Genomic DNA, 24,519 nt, shown 5'->3' with positions numbered 1-24,519 from the left:
GCCTTGACCTCACAAGAGCCTTGAGTTTCGCAAAATAAAACCAAGCGTTTGAAATCCTTTTGAAACAATAGATCTCACATGTGGTACAAAACTGAGTCCCTGGTCAAACAGAACTCCAAGGTCCCTATACTCCGCCACCCTACCAAGGACACGACCGTCAACGTTATACGAAAACTCAATCATTGTTCTCTTACGGCTGAATGATAACACGTTACACTTTCCGATATTTAGGGGAAGTAAGTTATCCCTGCACCAACGATTCAAGCCATCTATGTCACCCTGAAGATCCCAAGAATCCTCAATCGAAAGAATACGACGAAACAATTTAAAATCATCTACATAAAGGAGGAAACAACACACTAAATACAGACTAATATCGTTGATGAAAATTATGAACAACAGTGGCCCCAAAATAGACCCCTGTGGAACACCAGATGACGCCACGAACGTATTCGATCTAAAACCGAAGCACCGAACCCAAAGTTTTCTGTCCGAGAGGTAAGACTTCATGAAGCGCAAAAATCCGAGATCCAATCCAAAAGCTGATAACTTCTGGAGGAGTATACCATGATCAAGTCTGTCGAACGCTTTCGAAAAATCTGTATAAATCACATCGACTTAAGAAGATTCATCCAAGGCTGCAGTGATGTACTCAGTCAAACAAGTTAAATTGGTCACGGTTGATCGACCCCTCACGAACCCATGCTGACTGTCAGAAATATGACATCTTACATGTGAGTAAATTATGTCATAAAGCACTCTCTCAAAAACTTTGCTGAAGTTGCTCAAAATAACAATGGGTCTATAATTTTCGATGTTAACCCTGTTGCCCTTTTTGAAAACAGGACACACTCTACCCTCTTTCCAGATGGTCGGAAAGGAAAGTTTTGAGAGAGACAGTCTATAAATAACAGTCAGAGGCCTGACCAAAACGATCGCACAGTCCTTCAACAGAAACGAGGGAACTCCATCGGGTCCCGCTGTCATATTTGCTTTGCATTTTATTAAGGACTTGAGCACAGCATCCTCTGTTATTTCAGGAATAGTTAAAGTTTGGCCAAAAGAGTTGACAGGTGGCAGATCACTCAGATTGAAGTCTGAGGTTTCATTAAAATTTGAGCTGAAGAAAGAAGCGAAAGCCTGAACAATGTCCTGAGGAGCTGAGAGGTGACGATCTCCGTAGTTCATCGAACCAGGAATGAGAGAACTATCCCGAATTGAATTTATATAAGACCAAAATTTTGATGGGTTCTCAGATAAATCTGCCTCAGCCTTTTTCGTGAAATTCGCACGTGCTACAGCAATTTCTTTCTTTATATCCCTGCGAAGATCTTTATATTTATTGACATATTGAACATGACTTATACATGCGCAAATACCTATTTTTCTCTTTCAGCCTAGTAATAATATGTCCCGTGAACCATGGTGGGTGAGAAGACTTTCTATTTATCGATCTGGGGACAAATTGAGAAAAAACATTATTCAGAATAGAATAAAACATGTTACAAGCTAAATTGACATCAGTTTGTTCATTCAATAGATCCCAATTGGTGTTGAGGATCGCGTCATAAAGCCGCGGAAAATCTGCCTTCCTGAAGTTAAAACACTCAAGATTGGCTTTAACACTCTTAGGCCCGGTACTTTCACGTGCGAATAAATAAATTTATTCGCATTTATTAAGTCTTATTCGTAAGATTAGTAAAAATGCAGTCTTTTCACTTTCAGATAGTGTTATTCATCGAATAAATCTGTCATTGAAACTTAATTAGAAGAGTTTATTTGTCATAGATCGAATGTCGGTACGTCATTATTCGTTGAATAAAATTTATTCGCACGTGAAAGTACCGGGCCTGAATCGGTTTCGAAGTCAATGACAATGAAAATTCCAAGGGGGGGTGATGCGCATCGACGGCAACAACAGGAAATAGGGACTCGAGAACAACAATAGAGCATCGAGTACAGATAAGATCCAAAATCCTGTTTTTAGCATTCAATATCTTATTTTGCTGGGTGAGTCCGAAAAAGTTAATAAAATTCTCAAGCGCGTCGACTCTGCCATTATGCAGATTTTTATCCCTGCCCGTGATGTACTCAGGTATATTGAAATCACCTGTAATTATCAACTTATCGTCTTCATTGCATAAACATGGTAGGCAAGAAAGGGTCTCGAAAATCTCCTCGTAGTGATCGGAGGAGGTATTTGGTGGTATATAGATATTAATAATGTAAAAATTTGAGCCTCGAATAGTCAACCTCAACCCGATCACATCGACGCCGGGGAAAACAGAACTCACGGAGCTGAGATCAAGTGGGGAAGCCAAAAGATTTGAGCACACTGCAATCAGTACACCACCTCCCCTCGTTTTACCCGTGAGGTCAAAGTCTCGATCTTTTCTAAACAGAACGTACCGCTCGTTACAAATTTCAGAATCTGAAATATCAGACGACAACCAGGTTTCCGTCAAGCATATGACATCGAAATCACATTGGGCAATGCTATCATATACCTCAAAACTTTTGGATCTAAGTCCCCTCACGTTCTGATAAAAAAAAATTAAGTTTGCTGAATGGGCTGCAGAAAAATTTGCGGAAATATTTTCCCGCCATAATTGTTATTTAGGAGCAAAAATAGATGACTTATGTACTTTCAGTTTTTTTTTTTATAAATTGGACATTTTACGGCATCCCATACAACATGACAACTGTCAGTTAAATTAGCATTGATACAATTGATACATTTGTGAACAGAACTGGTACACTCATTCAAAATATGATCTCCCGCTCATTTTGGACAAACAATTTTGCGAGAGCAGTTCAATTGCCTATGATTGAAACCACTGCACCTATAGCAAATCCTCAAATCCGTAGCATCATAAACCGAGCAAGCATCGTAATTTACGAAGAGTGTTTGCGCCGTTGGATATACAGATAATTGAAAATTTCTTGGTTTTAAAATATATATTCGTAATTACAATCTCTTGGCTTAATCTAATGTGTTACATTCGATGTCGTACAGCGCAATTAATTCAATATGCGTTATCTTCCGCACAGAAGTCATATTACACATGTTTATAATATAAAGGCGTTCACATGCAATGTACAAACCGCGCACAGGGTGTCACAAACTAAACATCTTCCCCCCCCTCGAATCCCTTTGGACTTCGAGGAACTTCCGCTGTTGGTGGTACCGGCAGGGAGCAAAGATTGTGCACAGCTCTTCGGATGATACCCTTGGATGTGTAAAGCTCAGCCACTCTTGAAACTCCATCCGATCCGGGAAACAATTTCGAAACTCGGGCCATACGCCATTTCAAAGGAGGAACGTTGGCTTCCTTGATGACAACCAGATCGCCTTCCTTTAGCCCTTCTTGCTTGATGCGCCATTTGGACCTTTGTTGTAATTCGCTGAGATATTCATTCTTCCAACGATGCCAAAAATGTTGACGCATGCTCTCGAGGTTCTGAAATCTGCTGAGCCTGTTAGGATTTGCTTGTAAGAGATTTTCTACTGGCAATGAAGTGAGTGGCCTGCCTATGAGGAAATGTGCTGGAGTTAAAGGATTAAGGTCTGTAGGATCAGAAGAAAGTGGGGTCAATGGTCTGGAATTAAGGATTGCTTCAATTTGCGTAAATAATGTTGTTAGTTCTTCAAATGTCAAATGTTTGTCTCCTAAGATTCTAGTGATATGGTATTTGGCGGATTTAATGCCCGCTTCCCAAAGCCCACCGAAGTGAGGGGAGTATGCTGGTGAAAACTTGAAATTAATGCCCTCATTTGCTGCAAAACCTGAGATTTCTTCGTTATTTGTTTTTAAGAATCTCGCGATTTCGTTGCCCGCGCCGACAAAATTTGTGCCATTATCACATAACAATTGAAGAGGCTTTCCTCTTCGGGATATAAACCGTCGCAAGCATAAAATGAAAACATCAGACGTAAGGTCGCTTGCTACCTCTAAATGTAAAGCCTTAGTGGCAAAACATACAAATAGACATAAATAACATTTTGTTATTTTGCAACCGCGACCCTTTCGGTCTGTGATGTAAAATGGACCGCCAAAATCGACACCGCTAACCTGAAATGGAGAACTTGGGATGACTCTAGAAGCAGGTAAGTTGCCCATTAGTGGATTTAAACATTTAGCTTTCATTATTCTACATATCTTGCAATTATTTATGGTGCTTCTAGCTAAGATTCTACCTCTTAAAGGCCAAAATTCATTTCTTAAATCACTCAACAAAAGCTGAGGTCCACAATGCATAAGTTTGATGTGATGATAGGAAAATAGCAATTTTGTGAAGTTATGATTTATATCTAACAAAGCAGGATGTTTTCTATCATAGCTAACCTTCGACTTCTGTATGCGGCCACCAACACGAAGTATGCCATTCTCATCAAGGAACGGACTGAGCGACAACATACGAGAATAAGAGGGTAAGTTCTGCTTATTACTTAAAATTCTGATTTCATTTAAGAAGCAATCTCTCTGGTGCAGTTTTATCAACAATTGGAGTGAAGAATGTAACTCAACAGTGGACAATGAACTTGAAAATTTATCGACTTTATTGCGCGAATTTGAGATGAAACGTAAAACGTAGGCTACAGACCTCTGTAAAGTTGAAAATCTTGAATATTTATCGAAGTTTATCAAAGAGTTAACATGAATAGTAGAATTGAGTGTAGTCGTAGCGTGTAAACATTTAGCAGTAGTTTTCTTCTCGGGTAAATCGAGAATATTTTTTGTGTTCATTGTTTGAGGCCAGCTACAAGGATCCTCAAATAAAAATGGTGGACCTTCCCACCAAAGTGTAGCTGACTGCATACACTTAGGATTTACACCTCTAGAGGCCATATCCGCTGGATTTTTATCGCCTGGCACATGCCTCCAGGTACCAGATGCAGTCAATTCTTGTACTTCACTGACACGGTTGGCGACAAAGGGTTGCAAGTTACAAGCTTCAGAGGACAACCAACCTAAAACAATCGTTGAATCAGTCCAATGATAGGAAGAAGTTATATCACAACGGAGTGATTTCGCAACCTTTGAGCTCAGTCGTGCTGACAGTAATGCCCCGCACAGCTCAAGGCGTGGTATTGTCGTAGGTTTTACTGGAGCGACTCTGGTTTTGGCGCAGACTAATTTGACGAAAATGTTGCCTGAGCTATCTATCGACCTGAGGTAAATAGCTGCAGCATATGCTGCCTGTGAAGCATCTGAGAATGAATGTAATTCTATAATAACGGGCTGATTGATGAGTATATGTCTACCAATTCCGACCTTTGATACTGTGTTCAAATTAATTGTAAAATTCCGCCACTCTGATTCTAATTTATCATCTACTGGGTCGTCCCATCCCAGTTTGGATTGCCATAATTTTTGTAGTATTATCTTCGGCACGATAGTACAAGGGCTTAGCAAACCCAATGGATCAAAGAGTTTAGTAGAATTGGACAAAATAGTACGTTTAGTTACATTTTTGTTTAAGTTGATGTTTTCAACTGAAAATTGCAGAATGTCATTTAATGGATCCCATTTCAATCCCAAGACACTGGATGGTGAAGAAACATCTAAGTCCTTAGGTGTAGAGATATTTGACTGGAATTGAAAGATAGATGGGCAGTTTGTACGCCACCTTCGTAACGGAAGACCAGCCGATCTTAAAATTTCAGTGATTGATTGAACTATATGGATCAACTCAGCTGGGTCATCAGTACCAGAAAGTAAATCATCGATGTAAAAATCGTCCTTTATACATTTTGAGACTACTTCATCACTACAATCCAATCCAAGTTGGTGAAGACATCTCGTACTCAAAAATGGTGCTGATGCAGTACCATAGGTTACTGTATTCAAACGAAATACCCTAATGGTCTGGGTCGGATCATCGTGCCACAAAATTAATTGTAGTATTCGTTGCTCGGGCTCAACGAGGATCTGACGGTACATTTTTTCCACATCAGCTGACACCACAAACTTGTGCTGTCTATACCTCAGTAAAATTGAGAACAAGTCGTTTTGTACTACTGGTCCGATATATTGTATATCGTTCAACGATATACCCGTAGAGGTTTTTGCAGAAGCATCAAAAACAACTCGTAGTTTTGTTGTTTCACTAGTTTCCTTCAATACAGCATGATGTGGAAGGTAGCAACCAAATATAGGTTTAGGAATTTCAGTCATGTGTCCCAATTGTTCATATTCTCTAATAAATTTACGATACTCCTCTTTGAAAACAGGTTTGCGCTTAAATTTTTCTTCCAATTGCATTAACCTTTTTTCGGCAATTTTATATGAATCACCTAGAACTGATGAGCTCTCTTTTAGTGGTATTCGAACACAAAATCTACCATCATGTTCACGATGAGTAGTTCGACTGAATAAGTTCTCGCAGTAGTTGTTTTTGAGATTTTTATTATCTCTAGGAATTTCCTCCAGTTCCCAAAATTTTGCTAATTGTTTACTTATTTCCTTTGAGAAGTGGAAATATATTTTAGTATTTTTGTCTTTATCGTGAGTATTCCCCCTCATGGGGCCAGCTACTATCCAACCCAGGTAGGTTTCCTGTAATATAGGACCTTGATGTCCCAGGATAAGCCTATTTGGCTTAAGCAGATCCCAAAAGATATCAGCACCTAACAGTAAATCTATTACTGAAGGTTGATGAAACCCTGGATCGGCTAGGTGCAAAGAGCTAGGGACTCCTAGATTCTCGATACGCAAAGTACAATGGGGCACATTATCAGTAATTTTAGGTAGAATAAAGCAATTTATGTTCATATTAAAGTTGTTGTGAAGCGATTGTATATTTATGTTGCAATGTTCATTGACATTTAGTAGCATATTTCCCAAACCAGAAATATATTGATGATATTTTTTTATTTTGTAGATACCTAAATTTTGTTGAGCCTTATAGCTAATAAAAGATGATTGACTGCCGCAGTCCAGCAAAGCCCTGAGAATAAATGTTTTGTCCTTGTTTGTCACCCTGACCAACGCCGTGGAAAGAAGAGCTTGATTGGTGGAGACAGCAGACATAGCAATAGAAGTGCCAGATGAGCTTGCTACCGTGGACTCGACTGCAGGATTTGAAAAATTCGAATTTTCACTTGTATTTAAACTATTGTTATTAGTATTAACTGCAGATTGTTCATTTTTTATTTGTTGTATTGATTGTTGTAAAGGTAATTGCTTATGTAACAATGTATTATGTCTTCGATGGCATATTCTACAACCGCCCAACTTACATTGATAGGATTGGTGGCCGCCTCGAAGACAGTTAGTGCACAGTTTTAATGAAGAGATTTTAGCGATTCGCTCTTCTATAGGCAATGATTTAAATTTAGAGCACTCATGAATTTTATGTTCTAGTTTACATATAAGACACCCTTTAGAAGGTGAAAGATCATGTGAGGACGCAATGAAGGATTTGTTATTTATTTTTGGTAAGCTATGACGTTTCTCATTGTTCTTAACAGATTTACAAGCATTCATAGTTTCTAAGACAACAGATCTCTGACGAAGAAATGAATAAAATTCTTCTAAAGTAACTGAGTCTATATCACTCCTAAACTCCTCCCATTTTCTCGAGGTTACGGTGTCTAACCTTGAAGATGCAAAATAAATGATTATAGTATCCCACTGATCAGTAGGTTCTCCCAAAGACTTTAAAGCACTCAAATTTTTATTTAATGAATCCATAATATACCGCAATCCACTGTCAGTTTCTCGCTGTAGTGGTTCAATAGCAAAGAGACACCTTAAGTGTTCATTAATAAGAAGACGTTTATTGTTATAACGTTGGCTCAGTAAATCCCAAGCAACAGCATAATTATCATGTGATACTGTAATAGAACTGAGTATAGACGATGCTGAACCTTCTAAGAAGGATAAGAGATAATGGAATTTACTGACATTGTCAATACTGTTATTATCGTGAATTAATGACGTAAATGTATCTCTAAATGATATCCATTTGTTTTGATCACCATTAAAGGGTGGAATTTTCAAAGGTGGTAATTTAAGACTATTGTAATTATTCGACTTATTACTTATGTTAGACGAAGATTCATCGATAGCATTATTTTGAAAAGAATCTAATAGTGATTGAGCTTGAGCCATTAACTTAAAACAAATATTCTCAGTGATTTCACGCTCTTCCATTTGTTTAGATATATCTTCATCCAACAGTTCTATTTTTGATTGAATATCTTCAAAACCACACGACAACTCACGCATTTTATTCAATCTGATATTGACCTCATTTAAAATCAAATTTGATAAATCCTTGCGATTCATTAAAGGCGTTAAATATTTTTCAAAAAGTGTTATACGTGCTCTTAAACTGCCTCTTTGTTTTATTAAGTCCTTTAAATCACTCATCTTGTCGACGCAGAAAACGTTTCACTCAAATAATGATGGAACAAAAAAACAACGGAATCAAATAATCAAAACAATGAATACGTTACGGTTATTCCTGATAACGCAGCTGGGCTGATAACGAAAACGGTTCTGCAGCAACGAAGCGACTTCAAATGGTTATTAATCGAGATTAACCGTTACTGGATTTTCAAATAACTGTTATGCAGCTTTCAGAGATCAACTTCACCTGAAATGATATAGTATTTGAATTAAATCGGTCAATAATTTGAGTTAGTTGTTAGTTGAAAAATAGAATGCAATGAATTACGCAAACTGAATCATGTGAAGGAAAAATTACAAAGGAATAAACAATGCACTTCCCTCTGCTTCGGAAACGATGAATTGCAGCAATGTGGCTCGCGATTTCCCAAGGTGGATCCTCCAGAAAATCTGTCGTTATTCTTGAATTTCGATGTTTTTCCACTGATTTCAAATCACGTCGGGGTCACCAAAAACTGTTTGCGCCGTTGGATATACAGATAATTGAAAATTTCTTGGTTTTAAAATATATATTCGTAATTACAATCTCTTGGCTTAATCTAATGTGTTACATTCGATGTCGTACAGCGCAATTAATTCAATATGCGTTATCTTCCGCACAGAAGTCATATTACACATGTTTATAATATAAAGGCGTTCACATGCAATGTACAAACCGCGCACAGGGTGTCACAAACTAAACAAAGAGTTTTCCCCGATCCATTATCGAAACATGAGTAGCAGCATCTACCTCGATTAGTGACTGGAATATGCTCGGATTATTGTGCGTCGGCCAGGTTTTCAGGATCCTCAAATGGGATGAATCAGATAATACATTGTTCTGTCCCCTCAAAAATTTCAACATATCTTCATCTGAGTAATCCTCCACAAGACCTACAATTTTAATCTTGGGTAGAAATCTTTTAATATCCGAAATTTTGTAGTCCGTGGCGAGTTTTTCGTTAGCTAGTTCTCTGAATTTCTCGGCACCGTCAGGGTCGTCGCAACCAATGAGAATGCCACCGTCCTTAATCTGCTTGATTTGAGAAACCTTCAAGCCCAACTGGACCGGATCAATATTCTTCATTATGTCCAGTTTGGTTTTTGAGTTCGCCTGATCTGAATCCTTGGGTTTAACAACAATCATCGATCTCGTCTTGACAACATTTGAGTACGAGGGAACATCGTCTACGGCCTCAGAGGGAAGGGAAATCCTTGAAAATGTTTCCTCAGCCTGAAGCGAGATTCCATCCAAAAGTTCCTTGAACCTGGTTTCAAATTCCTCAAACATTCGGTTGAGTTTATCATCAAAAGATGCCTTCATATGCTCCTCGTATTTATTCCGAATTTTATAACAATCCGGACAATACCAACAAAAACCAGGGGATTTCAAACATTGCAACTTATCAGCGGAGATTCCAACACATTTGGCCTGATAAGTCTTCGCACACGTGCACAATATGCTGGGAGATTTGCGGCGATCGAATGATTCATTACAATGGCCGCAAGTAGACATCTTTCACGGTTTTATTTCAACCAGTGAGATCGGAAAAATAATCAGAAAATAGAAATATGTAACTCACAGTAACGCCGCAAGACAGCGTGAAAATTGAATTAAGTGGCCACATAAAACTTATTCAAGTTAATTGGAGAGCACACTCAGACACGTCTTGTCGAAAACGATGAATATCCTTATCCTTTATTAAATTGAAATAAATAAATAAATATTTGAATCTGTAAATTGATTTGGATTTAATGACTTTTTCTTCAAAGAACCGACATTTGATATAGACCAGTCTCCTTTCAGTCCATGTGACTCGACTCAGCTTCCCGATGAGTATGACTGTTGAGCCCTACATTCCAATTTTTTAACATAAATTCTTTTTATCGATGGTGCAAAAACATTTTGATTCACATAATGCATACTATAACTCATAAAAATAAAAATTAATAGCTCCACATTTACCGACCAATACTTTATACCAGCATCGGATATTTCTTCATAAATTTTAAATCAAAATATTCCAAAACGGTTCACAGTATCGAGTTTCATCAAGAGTACCATTTAGGCCCGGTTGTTTAATTCGTGATTAAAGTTAATCCTGGATTAATTTTGACATTTCCGTTCAAATCTGTCACGTTAATCCAGGATTAACTTTAATCTCGGCTTAAACCTGAATTGAACAACCGAGCCTTAGGCATTGTATAAAGACCACTTCGTCTTTATACAATACATTTTAGGTGTCAAATTGAATGATGTTTAAGTTTACTTGAAATTATAAACGACAAGGTACTAGAAGTCCACTAGTTCTTTCAAAGAAAGGATGGTCTGATAGCACTAGTCATAAGTTGTACAGTGAAGCAAATCTTCCTTGTTGTTTTTCATTTGAAGATAGTAATATATATCAGCTGATAATTGTAGTGGATAGGATAGGATATTGTTTATGTATGTAATTGAAGGACCACCTTTTATATATTTAATAAAAGGAAATAAAAACTGGAAAGGACTCACCCTTTTTTTTTACAATGTTCGTCCTAAATATTGTTGTTTTCTTAGGTAGCGGAAAGTTAATGGAAAAAAGGGAAAGAAAACACTCTTAAGCTGAACGAACACTGGCTTCGGTAATTATGGCACTAATTCAAGCGGACAGATTCATTCGCAGCGAAATATTCAAAAATAAAACTTAAATTCAATTCACAAAACTCCGTAAAATAAATCAACATATATGCGTTCATATGCGTTTTTCAACTAACTTCTAATCGCGATACAAGAATAAAACACCTGTCGCAATTTTGTCTTCTATCCCTGTCGCGCATGTACATCCAGATATTGCAAGAGCCAGTTGGTTGGGAAAATTGTCGATAGACCACCAAATTCTGAAAAAGTGGTCCAGATTGATATCGAAAATAATGATTCACATTTATTTCGACTATTAAGTCCAGTTTTGGGCGAAAAAGCGATACAAAAATGTTTCAATGACAAAAACGAAAAAAACAACTTATCTTTGAAGTGCTTTCCTTCCAACCAACAAAGCTCTGTGATTTGACCAAATCCTTAAGAACAGAATCAAAACAAATCCAAATATGTTGTTGCATATCAAGGAGAGTACTCAACAGCCATTGGATACTTTGGATACTTCTATAGACCCCCTATAGTGTGTTATTACATAAGAAGGGCATTTTTAATTATCTTTATCTCGGTAACGGTAAGTGGTGTGGTAGAGAAAAACGAATTGCAGATTTGGAAAGAGCAAAACGAGAGCAAAACGCAGATATCCCACAAGCTAGGTGAGAAAAAAAATATTTTTTCTCCTCCAAAAACTCGTAATGTATGCTAGTGTAATATTACACCAGCAGGGCACTTTTGATTATCTATATCTCGGTAACGGTAAATTGTAGAGAAACTAATTGCAGATTTGAAAAGAGCAAAACGAGATCAAAATGCAGATATATCACAAGCTAGGTTTAAAAAAAAAATTTTCTTCTCTGAAAACTCGTAAAGTATAAATGAAAAAAAAAACAAACGGACTGGTGAGCAAAACGAGAGCTCTCGAATGATACCAATATTCTAAAGATCCGTTGAGGTGCCCTGCTGGTGTAATATTACACCAGAAGGGCACTTTGAATTGTCTATAGCTCATTGTATATAGGTGAGCAAAATAAACTGAGTGGTGAGCAAAACGGAGCAAAATGAGAGCAAAAAGAGGGCATAAAAAACGTAAAAATTCTTTGAAATGCCCTCCTAGTGAAGGGCCGCTGTATTCGGGTTCGAATTTCGGACAGTCCGAGAATGGTTCTAGAACTGCGCAGAGGATTCTATACTAGGGCGCAACAGTTCTGCTCAGTTCTAGAACAATTCTCGGACTGCCCGAAATTCGAACCCGAACACAGCCAATGCCCGCAAGGGTTAGAGCAAAGATTATATATAATCTATAATCTTTGGGTTAGAGATTATTAGTTCAGTATAGGTTCGTCAACCCAGATGGAAGTCGTGACCTCTGGTAGCTCGGTTAGGAAGAAGCACTTGACCGGTAATCAAGAGGGTCGCGGGTTCGAATCCTACCCGGAGGTGTACTTTTTCAGAATTCAATAAATTGTCTGCATGCCGTTAACTTATTTATTGATCATAATTCACAAACATTAATTCCACTTCTCAATGGGGAATTCTCCTCAATCTGGGTTATCACTGCATATGCAAGTTTAAACTGAATAATTATGAGTTTCATTCATGATTTTTTCAAAATCATCCTTCAAATATGGGGTTTTAAAATTTAAATCGCTTTGTGCGGAGTTTACGATTTGGCAACAACGCATGCAAGACAATGAAAAGAACAATGTCCGATCAGCTTGTTTATAAAATAACAGCAGTTGATCTACAGGCGCCTACTTACTGGCGAGCTTCAAGTGCAACCGGCCATAAATATCCCATAAAATTTTACGACCTTCCTCGTTCGTCGCAGACTTCATAGACAGCCATCTTTGTCTATCTCATCAAGACAATGTATTTGTTGTCCTTTATTATCAAGGCATATTTCAGTCGATGTTGCCAACTTGTGCAATCCACATGAAACGCTTTAAATTTTAAATACCCATTTTTATTTTTCATTTTTAAGTGCTTAAAATATTTTTTTTCGGGAAACGGTTGAAATGGTTATTTCAAAATGTGACGTTTCAAAGATATTTCATAAAAAATACATCATTTTCGTCAGAAGGAGTATTCCCTATTGAATTTATTCTCTCTCCGAGAGTTCCTCCAAAGAGTTGTTCTATTGTTGTTGGACTGCTGCCTTATATTTGTCTGTCCCAAGCTTTCATAGAAAAGACTATTTGTCCAATCGATTTACGTTTCAAAGTTTGCTTCGAAATAGTGTGCAGTTGCAATATACATATATTCTTATTGCTTCCATCAGACTGCATTTCCTTACATGTAGGTGTCGGAGAGACAAATCAAGTATGACCTCAAGCGCTACTGGAGGGAAGGGGTTGTACAACAGGCTTCCTTGATAAAAATACAGGCCAGCCGTTGGGATTTTCTAAACTGACTAATTGTGGTGGCCTCCTCGTTTTTGTCCACCATGATAGGAAAGAATGACAATGGGACGTAGATACCAATGTCTTTTTCAGTTGAATTTGCTGTAAATTCTCAAAATCGGGATATAAAATTAAAAATTGGTCAATCCATTTTCTTCTGTTAACCTTCAATTTCACTATTCCTGATCAGCCCTGTTCTTCCTTCTATGACTCTGTCGATCAAGAAGATATTCCAAGATTATTCTTGGAATATGGTGCTCATTCAGCTATAACAACCTTATATGAACATGAGCGTTATGTTCGTGTTGCCCATTTTTCGCCGAAGTAAATTGCCTGCAACAATTAATTCAACTAATTAAAAGAACATCTGGGGTAATTTATATTTTTTATTAGGTGGGAGTGAACGAAGTTGTCCTCATAGAAACTGGATCATTATATAGGACACACCGATGAATATGGAATCTTGCGAATGGAGGGATGAATTTCTGAGACTAAAACGTGGAAACCATCAAACAAGACGCTCAGTGAAGTGTTTTAATGCAATACGACAGGTGGAGATGAAGGTATACTCCAACCACAGCCTCCCAATCATTCCTGAGATTAAATATAAGATGTGTAGATTTGTAAAGATGTTGAATATATGCGAATTTTTTGTGCGGTATTTTAATTTAGAGGTCTACATAATAAAATAACTGTGGAGCAGATGTATCAGTTGAGAATGGAGAAATAGAAAGATGTGGGAGACTACATTCAGTTTAAAGCTAGAGATTTCGCGATCCTCAGCAGAAAGAAATTTTGAGAGTAATTTTGAATTGCGCTGTTAACGAAATATCATATCGATAACGATACGTTATAAAACCGTCGAATAAGAGTCCAAAGAGGGGAGAAAACAAGAGGCGCCAAAAGGTATTATCAATTTCTCTCTCCAATCCCTGGAAATACTCCACTTGACACTGGTATTAAACTGGCTCACGGCATCAAGTTTATTCGAGAGAAACAACAGCATCGTTCAGTTGGTTATAAAAACGTTAAATGAAGACAATAATCCTTAGAATTTCGAACGCCAAGTCCTGTCTATCTTGGACAAAAGTGATCGTAGGCCTTATTGGCTCAGATATTTCAAGAATTATATGGATTTATTCAGACGGTTGAAGCTGCTCCTATAATTCTTCCAAGAGAGTACAAAAAAAACAGAAAATACACTCAAACTTAACCCTCGGCGTGGTACTCTTGACCAAGATGAAACGCATAATGTCTCTTTGAACACATGAAGAATATCCTAACTATGGTGCATTTATGATCTGGTGTGATAGGTGTGATAAGATTTAGTTGAAGAGGAATTATTGTCACGAATTATTTGCCATAACAGTATTCCAAAAAATATATTCAGAAAAGGTCAATTTTCATATTCCCTTTCGAAATAATGGCTTCAATTAAACTTGACCTTCACTATACTCGAAGAAAAATCCATAGAATAAATTTTGAACAATTACCAAAGACCATCCCGAATGTAAACACCTCTATATGATTTCTTACATATATGGAAATATGAAAATGATGTCAGCTGCGTGTCTAGCGGGGGAAAGACCGTCAGTCAGACCATTGAAAATTCGGCGCGCCGTATAAATGCATGAGCGCGCTCATACATTTTTGCTCTGACTGACGGTCTTTCCCCCGCTAGACACGCAGCTGACGGTCATTTTTATATTTCCATATATGTAAGAAATCATATAGAGGTGTTTTCATTCGGGATGAAATCACTTGATTTTCAAATTTTTTTCCCAAGTTCACGCGCTCTACTGACGTATTTTCCACCCTTCGCCGATCGGCTGACTTCACTATTATGCTTCTAATTAACATCAATATTACATATAGAAAATTTCAGCCGGGATAAAATCACTTGAAATTTTGCATTTTTTCCGCCGTCTCCCACGCCCGCACCCAACACCCAACGCATTTATTTCAAAGAAGCTTTCATTGAATTTTTAATAGACGATTGGTCAAATGGTCAAATGGTATCGTGGATTGGAAATAAAAAGTTTTCGTAAACTATATGGAATGCCATTAATATGAAGTTGAACAAGGTAAAGTTCAACGATCATCCGATCCATTGTCAACGTGTCCAGATCACGAAGAAATAGACACAAAGATGGTTTTCCATGTCTGTCACTTGAAATCTGATGTTCATGTAACAATACGGTGTTCTGATACAGATATCTTGATCATTATGTTGGGAAATATGAATTTCATCGAGAAGAACGTCCAAATCTCGATGCATGTTGGGACCGGCAATAATCAGACATTCATTGATGTCACCAAATTGTTTGCATCATTGGGTCCAAATTTGTGCTCTGCATTACCAGGATTTCATGCCTTTAGTGGATACGATTTCAACTCAGCATTTTACGGTAAAGAAAAAAAAACCATTTGAAATTCTCAGGAAGTCTTCAACGTACATCCAAGCACTGAGTGACTGTGAGTGACATTTCACAAACTCCCAATTGTAACCTCAATCAATTGTTCACATACATAGCTATGTTTGCAGAATATATGGATTTACAGGAGTTGATGATATTAACACTGCTCGTGTATCAATATTCAATAGAGCATACAGCAATAAAGATGATTGCAATCCACTTAACTTGGAAAAAAAAAATTGACGGATCGTTATTCCCGCCCTGTAAGGCTGAACTGAACCAAAATTTCTTTCGAACGGCATACATCGCCCACTTTCGGAACCATGCACATCTACCTGTGCCTACCGATTTATTACCATCCGAGTATGGATGGGAGAAAATTGAAGAGAAATATTTTTTCAAATGGTTTGTGGGAGACCAATTGCCGCTATACAGGGTCTTTCACGAGGAACCTCAGCCATATTTATACGGGAAACTACTGAACGTATTTTCATGAAATTCAGCACTTATAAGTATTTCACGATGCTGATGAAATCTAAAATATTTTCAAGGCATGAGCACCTCCGGTTTTTCCAGAAATGACGTCAACTTCCGTTTTTCAAATTAGAACATCATTTTTTTATTGTAGCAATAGATTCCTTAGAAAATTTCAAGTTATTTTGATGTAACATTTTTCAGTTTTGGTTGGAAAATTCTCTCTGAGCGGGAAAATTCGAAAAAAAAAATCGAAAATAGAGCTCCGCTGAAACAAGAATAACTTCGAGGTTTTTGGATGGAAAATTTTCATTTTTGGGATTTTTCAAGATGTAAGATTGATGTATCCATTTTATAAATCGAAATCGCGATTCATGATACAGGGGGTGAAAAAATCGCTTTCAAAGTTAGGGATGACAAAATCGTGAAAAATCAATTTTTTCAAATTAGAACCCCATTTTTTTATGGCAGATATTGAATCTACGTTAAAAAATAATGTGAGTGTATGCATCACACACCCTTGCCCTAAAGTGGATATTTTCTGAGTTATTCACAAAAAACTGTTTTTCGTCTTGAAGTTTCAGCTATTTCTTTTCCCTTCACGCCAAAAAGATGAAATTTTCAGGAACTGTTATTTGAACCATGCTGTAGATTTTTCACCCCTTCTTGAAACCGACTTCAAGTTACTATTAGGAGAACCATGGCAAACTCTCGCAGTTATAACTAGAGAAGATGCTCAAAGTTTTGACCGTTAATTTCTAGACATTTATTTATACTTCTCAGGAATGCTTCGTGCGTTGCTCTTCTTATTTCATCGGGAGGAAGAGATCTGCAAAAATGTTTAAAAACCAAATTGAGTTTCAAAACTAAGAATCTAAAAATCTAAACAAACCTGAACGCATTTCTGACTCGTTCTATGCAGTCCTCTTTATCAGTCAGGGGAGTTGAGTAGACAATATTTTTTATCCTACCCCAAACATAATAGTCTAAAGGAGTTAAATCGGGAGAACGTGGTGGCCAAAGATGTGGACCATTGTTCGCCAACCATCGATCTTCAAATAGCCTGTAGAGGATATTTGACACATTGAGTGAATTGTGTGGATGCGCGCCATCTTGTTGATACCATAAGTCATTATGGTTCTGTACTAGCGGCTCAATTATTTGAGTCAATATGTCAGAATATCTATCTCCTAAGGAAGAACATTCTTTAAATAATGCAAACATGTGTAGTGTTCTATCTTACCAGTTAAAGTCCCATCATAAATGTGAACATCGAGAATTGCATTATTTTTGATGGCGCAAAAAACATTGAAACTCCAGGTCTCTTGAAAGTTCCATTGTCTGAAGTGGTGGTTGTTCTCTTCATCCCAATAATGACTGTTATGCCTATTGAAAGAACCATTCTTTGTGAATTTAGATTCATCTGTCCAAATTATACAGTCCAAAAAGTTTTCATTCTCTTGAAATCGAATCATCATAGCTTCGCAAAACTCTGTTCTCCTGACGAAATCAGTTTCCTTCAAATGCTGTACCCTATTGAATTTATATGGGTGCATTTTATGTTTTTTTAATATTCTCCAAACACTCGATTGAGATAAACCCAGATCAATCTCGGCATTTTCGAGAGAATTTTGAGGATTCACACGAAAATATGCAAGAACTGTAATTTCGTTGTTCTCATCTTCTACTACACTTTTTTCTCTGTGTATAGTTTTCTTAACGAAAGATCCGACATTTCTCAAGTTTGTCATGGTTCTGTTAATGGTATCTCTCGTTGGTCTGGGTCGGTCAGGAAACCTCTCAATGAACAGTCGAATCGTTCTATCTACAACTTTATTACATTCTCCATGAAGTAGAATGAGATTTAAATAATCTTCATTGGCAAAATTAGGCATAGTGATCGATTTTATAACTTAATACGAATTATCACCAAATTAATAGTAAACACAAAATGCTACTGAATAAAGAGGAATTTGGCAGATGTAATTAATGATATCTATCATTAAAAAAAAAAAATGTAAAACATGGTAAGTTTTTGCATATGGTTCATAAGGAATTATTTATTTATCACTGGAGAGAAAACCGATGACCGATTAGTTGAAATAAAGAGGTTTCCGATACAAATTCGAATCAAAATTCGCCATCTATTTAGGAACAACCTGTAACTTTTTTCTCTTGCATATTAGGGTAGTCAAATCTAAAACATGGTTCAAGTAACAGTTCCTGAAAATTTCATCTTTTTGGCGTGAAGGGAAAAGAAATAGCTGAAAATTCAAGACGAAAAACAGTTTTTTGTGAATAACTCAGAAAATATCCACTTTAGGGCAAGGGTGTGATGCATACACTCACATTATTTTTTAACGTAGATTCAATATCTGCCATAAAAAAATGGGGTTCTAATTTGAAAAAATTGATTTTTCACGATTTTGTCATCCCTAACTTTGAAAGCGATTTTTTCACCCCCTGTATCATGAATCGCGATTTAGATTTTTAAAGTGGATACATCAATCTTACATCTTGAAAAATCCCAAAAATGAAAATTTTCCATCCAAAAACCTCGAAGTTATTCTTGTTTCAGCGGAGCTCTATTTTCGATTTTTTTTTCGAATTTTCCCGCTCAGAGAGAATTTTCCAACCAAAACTGAAAAATGTTACATCAAAATAACTTGAAATTTTTTAAGGAATCTATTTCTGCAATAAAAAAATGGTTTTCTAATTTGAAAAACGGAAGTTGACGTCATTTCCGGAAAAACCGGAGGTGCTCATGCCTTGAAAATATTTTAGATTTCATCAGCATCGTGAAATACTTATAAGTGCTGAATTTCATGAAAATACGTTCAGTACTTTCCCGTATAAATATGGGTGAGGTTCCTCGTGAAAGACCCTGTATATTACGAGCATCACTAATATCGACTTAAATATTGAAGGTAGGAAAAATTTTTTCGTTTATTTATATATGCAAAAAAGCAAAAAACAACATGATTTTGTTAATTGATTGATATCTTTATTTCAGACGAAAACGAAACAGAAACGGATGGAGTGTGCGACATAACCATCGATAACTCTGACGATAGTGATGGTTCGGATGAAGAGGATAACTTATAAATACTTAATTCTAATTTCTGTTCCTTCGTGTAAATAAATAAATAAATCGATATTTGAATGTTGATTACGTTGATAACGAATTAATAAAAATATGAATGACCTATTGCAGATAATTCAGTATGTTATATGATGTTGCTGCTTTACCTACATGTATCATGGGTGAATCGTAACAAACCCGTTTGATATTGATGAAAATCATATTTTTAATAAATATAAATGTTAAAATATCCGTAGGCTGATTAACTAATGAGAAAAAAATCATCAGTCAGACCATTGAAAATTCCGCGCGCCGTATAGATGCATGAGCGCGCTCTTACATTTTTGCTCTGACTGACTGCGCTAGACACGCAGCTGACGATCATTTTTATATATCCATATATGTAAGAAATCATATGGAGGTGTTTTCATTCGGGATGAAATCACTTGATTTTTAAATTTTTTTCCCAAGTTCACGCGCTCGACTGACGTATTTTCCACCCTCCGCCGATCAGCTGACTTCACTATTTTGTTTCTAATTAACATCAATATTACATATAAGAAATTAAAGCCGGGATAAAATCACTTGAAATTTTGCATTTTTCCCCAAGTTCCGCCGCCTCTCACGCGCGCACCTGAAATAAAACACCCCTTATCTGGAATCAATGGAAGAGCGGCTTTCCACTGAACAAGGGGTGATTATTTTTAAGATGTTAACACACAAAATTGAAGGCCCTTTTAAAGGCAAAAATGGTGGATTCGGCCCGTCGCGCGAAGGACAGGACTTTGATGTTTTTCTATATTTTCTGGGGAGAAAATTTAAATGAGACTCTGTTAAAATTTAACGAATAAATCTATTCCAGGTATTTGAATACAAGCACGTATTTGGTCGATAACGACCCAAAATAAAATCTCAATTTCTTTCGCACATACAAAGTGCGCAAAGCAATAATCATTAAAATTTCGCCAACAAAATCTTGGATTAAAATTCTCTTTTTTTCAATTGCACAACAACAATAAAAATATAATCAAAAATCACATGAATTTCAGAGGAGCTTTCAGGACTCTGGACAAACAAAAATTGGAACCTTCTACCTTTTTCTGCGACCAGCGACCGTCGTTCGCCTGGGGTTGCTGGTGAACTTTTCGATCACCAGACTTTCCTCGCACAGTACGGCGAATTCTTTACACTCAACCGCACTACCCGCACTTTTCCGTCGTCAACGATTAACGCTCTTCGTTTCGACTCTATACGAAATTCCTAAAATCCTATATCCGATCTATACCTCAAATAGAAACAATGTTACGCCCTGAACTGACTTCAACCACGGTACTAATTCTCTTACACTATTCCCCGAATAGCTTGTACCCGTCTCCCTTTTTGAGACCTAACTCCGAAAAATACTTCTAAATTTCTCGAACTGCCGAATCTACTCTCGGACTTCCAAATCTACCCTATTAGAATCCCGGATTCTACTTCCGTCTTCCCGACGTATATTTTCTTCGACCAACTTCCCACTTCCCTTTTTTGGTTCCTTTTATTATTCCCCTTCTTAGATCAAAAACCCAAATTCCTTCTCCACCTCTCGTGGGTGTTTCCCCGATTATTCCACGACGCTCTAACCTTGCATTTTTCTGAACTAATTGAATTAGCCGGTTAAAACTCAAGAGCCTGCTAATTCTTACAACGCCGAATCAATTATCTTCGAATATTGAATTGATATATAAGCTCTTATGGGCGAGTTATTATCTAAACTAAACCGTTTTCTTTTTAACTTAAAATCGGCCTTATGTCCTACATGAAACTCTACTTCTTCGACACTTATCTTCCGAGTGGAAAATTATCATTCATACGCTTGTCATCAAAACCTTTATTTTCAATTATCTTGGACGTTGAGAGCCCGAGAAAGAATTTCCTAGCCCAATATTCTATAAGCATATATATCTCGTCAATATTCCTATTTATTACACACCCACCGATGGTATTGAAGCTGACGGTCGGTTTCATTTGCAATGTGACTACAACCTACAGTATTAAATTCGGCCGAGATGAAATTCCTTGAAAAAAAAGCCCCTGCCTCCCGGACCTATTCACTCTCAGCGTTCGTTTTTCCACTAAAACCGAAGCTACTGAACTGAAATCGATTTACGCAGGGGGCACGCGGGAAGAGGGTAGCACGACAATCACAAACTACAAGCGGCCTGTGAGAGTTAAAGGTTAATGTCAAGTTCGGAGCATTGTTACCTCAGCAGCTTATGAAGTTTTCCTATACGTCTATCAAACAATGCACTAATTACTTTTCTGCTAAAACTGGAACTTGAAGGAGGGAAAGGCATAATGAGAATGTGGCTAAATTTTCCATTATTTTCGCTCTATCCGGGAAGAATCAGTATGGCACAGCTCAGCGTACGTTACAGAATATGGCTTATGGGCTCATATCACAATGTATTCCGAATGAAGAAATATACTCAAGGGGTAACGTTGTTATTTCGGGCACGATTCTCTAAGAAATAATGAAAATTGACGCTAGACCAACAAACAGACTGGTAATGAGCTAATGAATGGAACATGATCAGAGAATATTCCCCCGTCACCCAATTTGTTAGAGTTCAACTGATTCAATCAGTTTGGATTTCTTCGGATTTACTATTTCATAGAAAAACGCTCGAACAGGTCCATTTTTTTAATTACGCATCATCAATTGCGGAGTTTGTGAAGTACCCTAAATGAGGAGTGGAGGGTAGTTGAGTTTTTTCAATTGGTAACACTAAGATTCGTGCCAGAAATAGATATACCTTCTGCTGCTGAAGATGATTTAGTCCTTGATTATAGGTTACTTTTTACTCATTCTGAATACTTTGGGTGTAGACGATAATCGATTCAGGTCTGTAGCAACAATATCCTCCTATCCCTAAATTTCTTCGATACCATAAATTCAAAATTTAAAATAAAGTTTACCCTTGAAAAAGCGATTAATAACTCTATCAACTTCTTAGATCTCAATATTCTCAATATTACACTAAATGAAGACTACTCCTGACAAATTAGTGCAAGAATTTACGCAGGAGCAAATCGTTGATTTCATTTTTAATTGATTTTGTTTCAGAGATTGGGAGTGAAAACCCTAAAAAGTTTATTAAAAAAAGTTGTATGTATTATTGTATTTAGTTTATTGAGAGACAATTTTAAAGAGATCGTATCATATATAGAATATGTACAACAACATTAATTATATTTTTCAGCTGGCCTGATGATGGCGTAACGGCGAAATCGATAGCCAATAGAATAACTATCTTATAGTGTGTTTTATTACAATACCCTTATGATGAAGTTGAACACACTCATGGAGAAATTCATCAATAAAATCAGGAGAGAATTGTGGAATACCTATATTACCTATCATATCCGAAATTGAGGAATATCGATGATTCGCAACCGGAATAATTCACCCTCAATTCCAAGGGATGCGTTTGTACCCGACGAAATAACTACAACTGAATAAAAAGCGAGGCCACCAGCACCACGAAAGAAAACATTCCATTGATAACTGAAAATCGTCAAGAGAATTCTGTAAACACTCCGTGAAATGTATTTAGACAGTTTGTCTAAATTGTTGAAAAGCAAAAAGTGGTCACTGGGCAAAGAAAGTATTTTCATGTATTACCAAACTCGAAGATGTTATTTGCATGATTCAATAAACCATACATAATCCTATTTCATGTACTTTTCAATACAAATCTTGCGTGAACTTCAGAACATGCTTTGTTTACAAGAAAAACTTGGCTTGGAACGTGCCACATCTTCAAATAAAAAAAGTATTATCATATTCAAACAGTCTAATGTCACTGGAGATATATAATAGGAGATAGCCGAGCCACTGCTCCATTACCGCTGTTTACCACTGTTTACCCCACCAATTTACCGAAAATGAAATGATGAAATTGGATAGAGGGGATCCTGGGCTGTATAGCATGCTGGGCTGTATTCGGGTTCGCGGACAGTCCGAGGGAATACTCCTTCTGGCGAAAATGATGCATTTTTTATGAAATATCTTTGAAACGTCACATTTTGAAATAACCATTTCAACCGTTTCCCAAAAAAAAATGATTTTAAGCACTTAAAAATGAAAAATAAAAATGGGTATCTAAAGTTTAAAGCGTTTTGTGAGAATTGCTCAAGCTGGCAACATGGACTGAAATATGCCTTGATAATAAAGGACAACAAATGCATATCTTGATGAGATAGACAAAGATGGCTGTCTATAAAGTCTGCGACGAACGAGGAAGGTCGTAAAATTTTATGGAATTTTTATGGCCGGTTGCAGTTGAAGCTCGCCAGTAACTACGCGCCTGTAGATCAACAGCTGTTATTTTATAAACAAGCTGTCCGACATTGTTCTTTTAATTGTTTTGTATGCGCTGTTGCCAAATCGTAAACTCCGCACGAAGCGATTAAAATTTCAAAACCCCATATTTGAAGGATGATTTTGAATAGTTTCCGCGGTGAATTTGAAAAAATCATGAATGAAACTCATAATTATTCAGTTTAAACTTGCATATGCAGTGATAACCCAAATTGAGGAGAATTCCCCATTGTTCTAGAATTGTGCAGAACTGTTGCGCCCTAGTATCGAATCCTCTGCGCAGTTCTAGAACTATTCTCGGACTGTCCGAAATTCGAACCCGAATTCAGCTCTGGTCTCTGAATATTACAAGATTCGGATCTGAATTAAGGGCTAAGGCCACAGTAGATACAATACAACTCAATTCAAATCCCGACCGACTGAGGGATGAAAAATTAATGTGCGATGAATTTGAAAGCGGATATTTTACACTAATTACTCGTTATGAAACACCTTCCAGAGAAGAAACGGCCGTATGCCAATTTTTTCATCGACAAAATCAGGACAGAAGCAGGCGTCACGTTATTTGCATGCTTTTCAATATTGCTGGAGGGATAGTTTTTTTTTTGATGACAACATTGTTTCAAGAATCTGCCTGACAAATAGTGCAATAGTTACTTACACAGAAGTATTTCTTAACAACAATTTCTTTTTTAATATACACTGCGCAAAAAAATTAAAGCACATTCTGAAAATCTCAATTTTAATGAAAGTTAA

General features: G+C 37.0%; 1 protein-coding gene across 1 annotated transcript; it reads right to left on the bottom strand.

Annotated features, from left to right (window-relative positions):
• Positions 1 to 3,125: 3,125 nt before the first annotated feature.
• Positions 3,126 to 7,034, bottom strand: LOC123321686. The gene has a single exon (XM_044909410.1). It carries the CDS (start codon positions 7,032 to 7,034, stop codon positions 3,126 to 3,128), a length of 3,909 nt encoding a protein of 1,302 aa, XP_044765345.1.
• Positions 7,035 to 24,519: the final 17,485 nt, after the last annotated feature.

The sequence above is a fragment of the Coccinella septempunctata genome, chromosome X (genome assembly GCF_907165205.1).
Source record: "Coccinella septempunctata chromosome X, icCocSept1.1, whole genome shotgun sequence".
In the NCBI taxonomy this organism is placed as follows: domain Eukaryota; kingdom Metazoa; phylum Arthropoda; class Insecta; order Coleoptera; family Coccinellidae; genus Coccinella; species Coccinella septempunctata.
This window is presented reverse-complemented; position numbering and strand designations above follow the sequence as displayed.

Coding starts and splice junctions, on each gene's coding strand:
- LOC123321686 (XM_044909410.1), bottom strand. CDS start 7,034: ATGTCTGCTGTCTCCACCAATCAAGCTCTTCTTTCCACGGCGTTGGTC.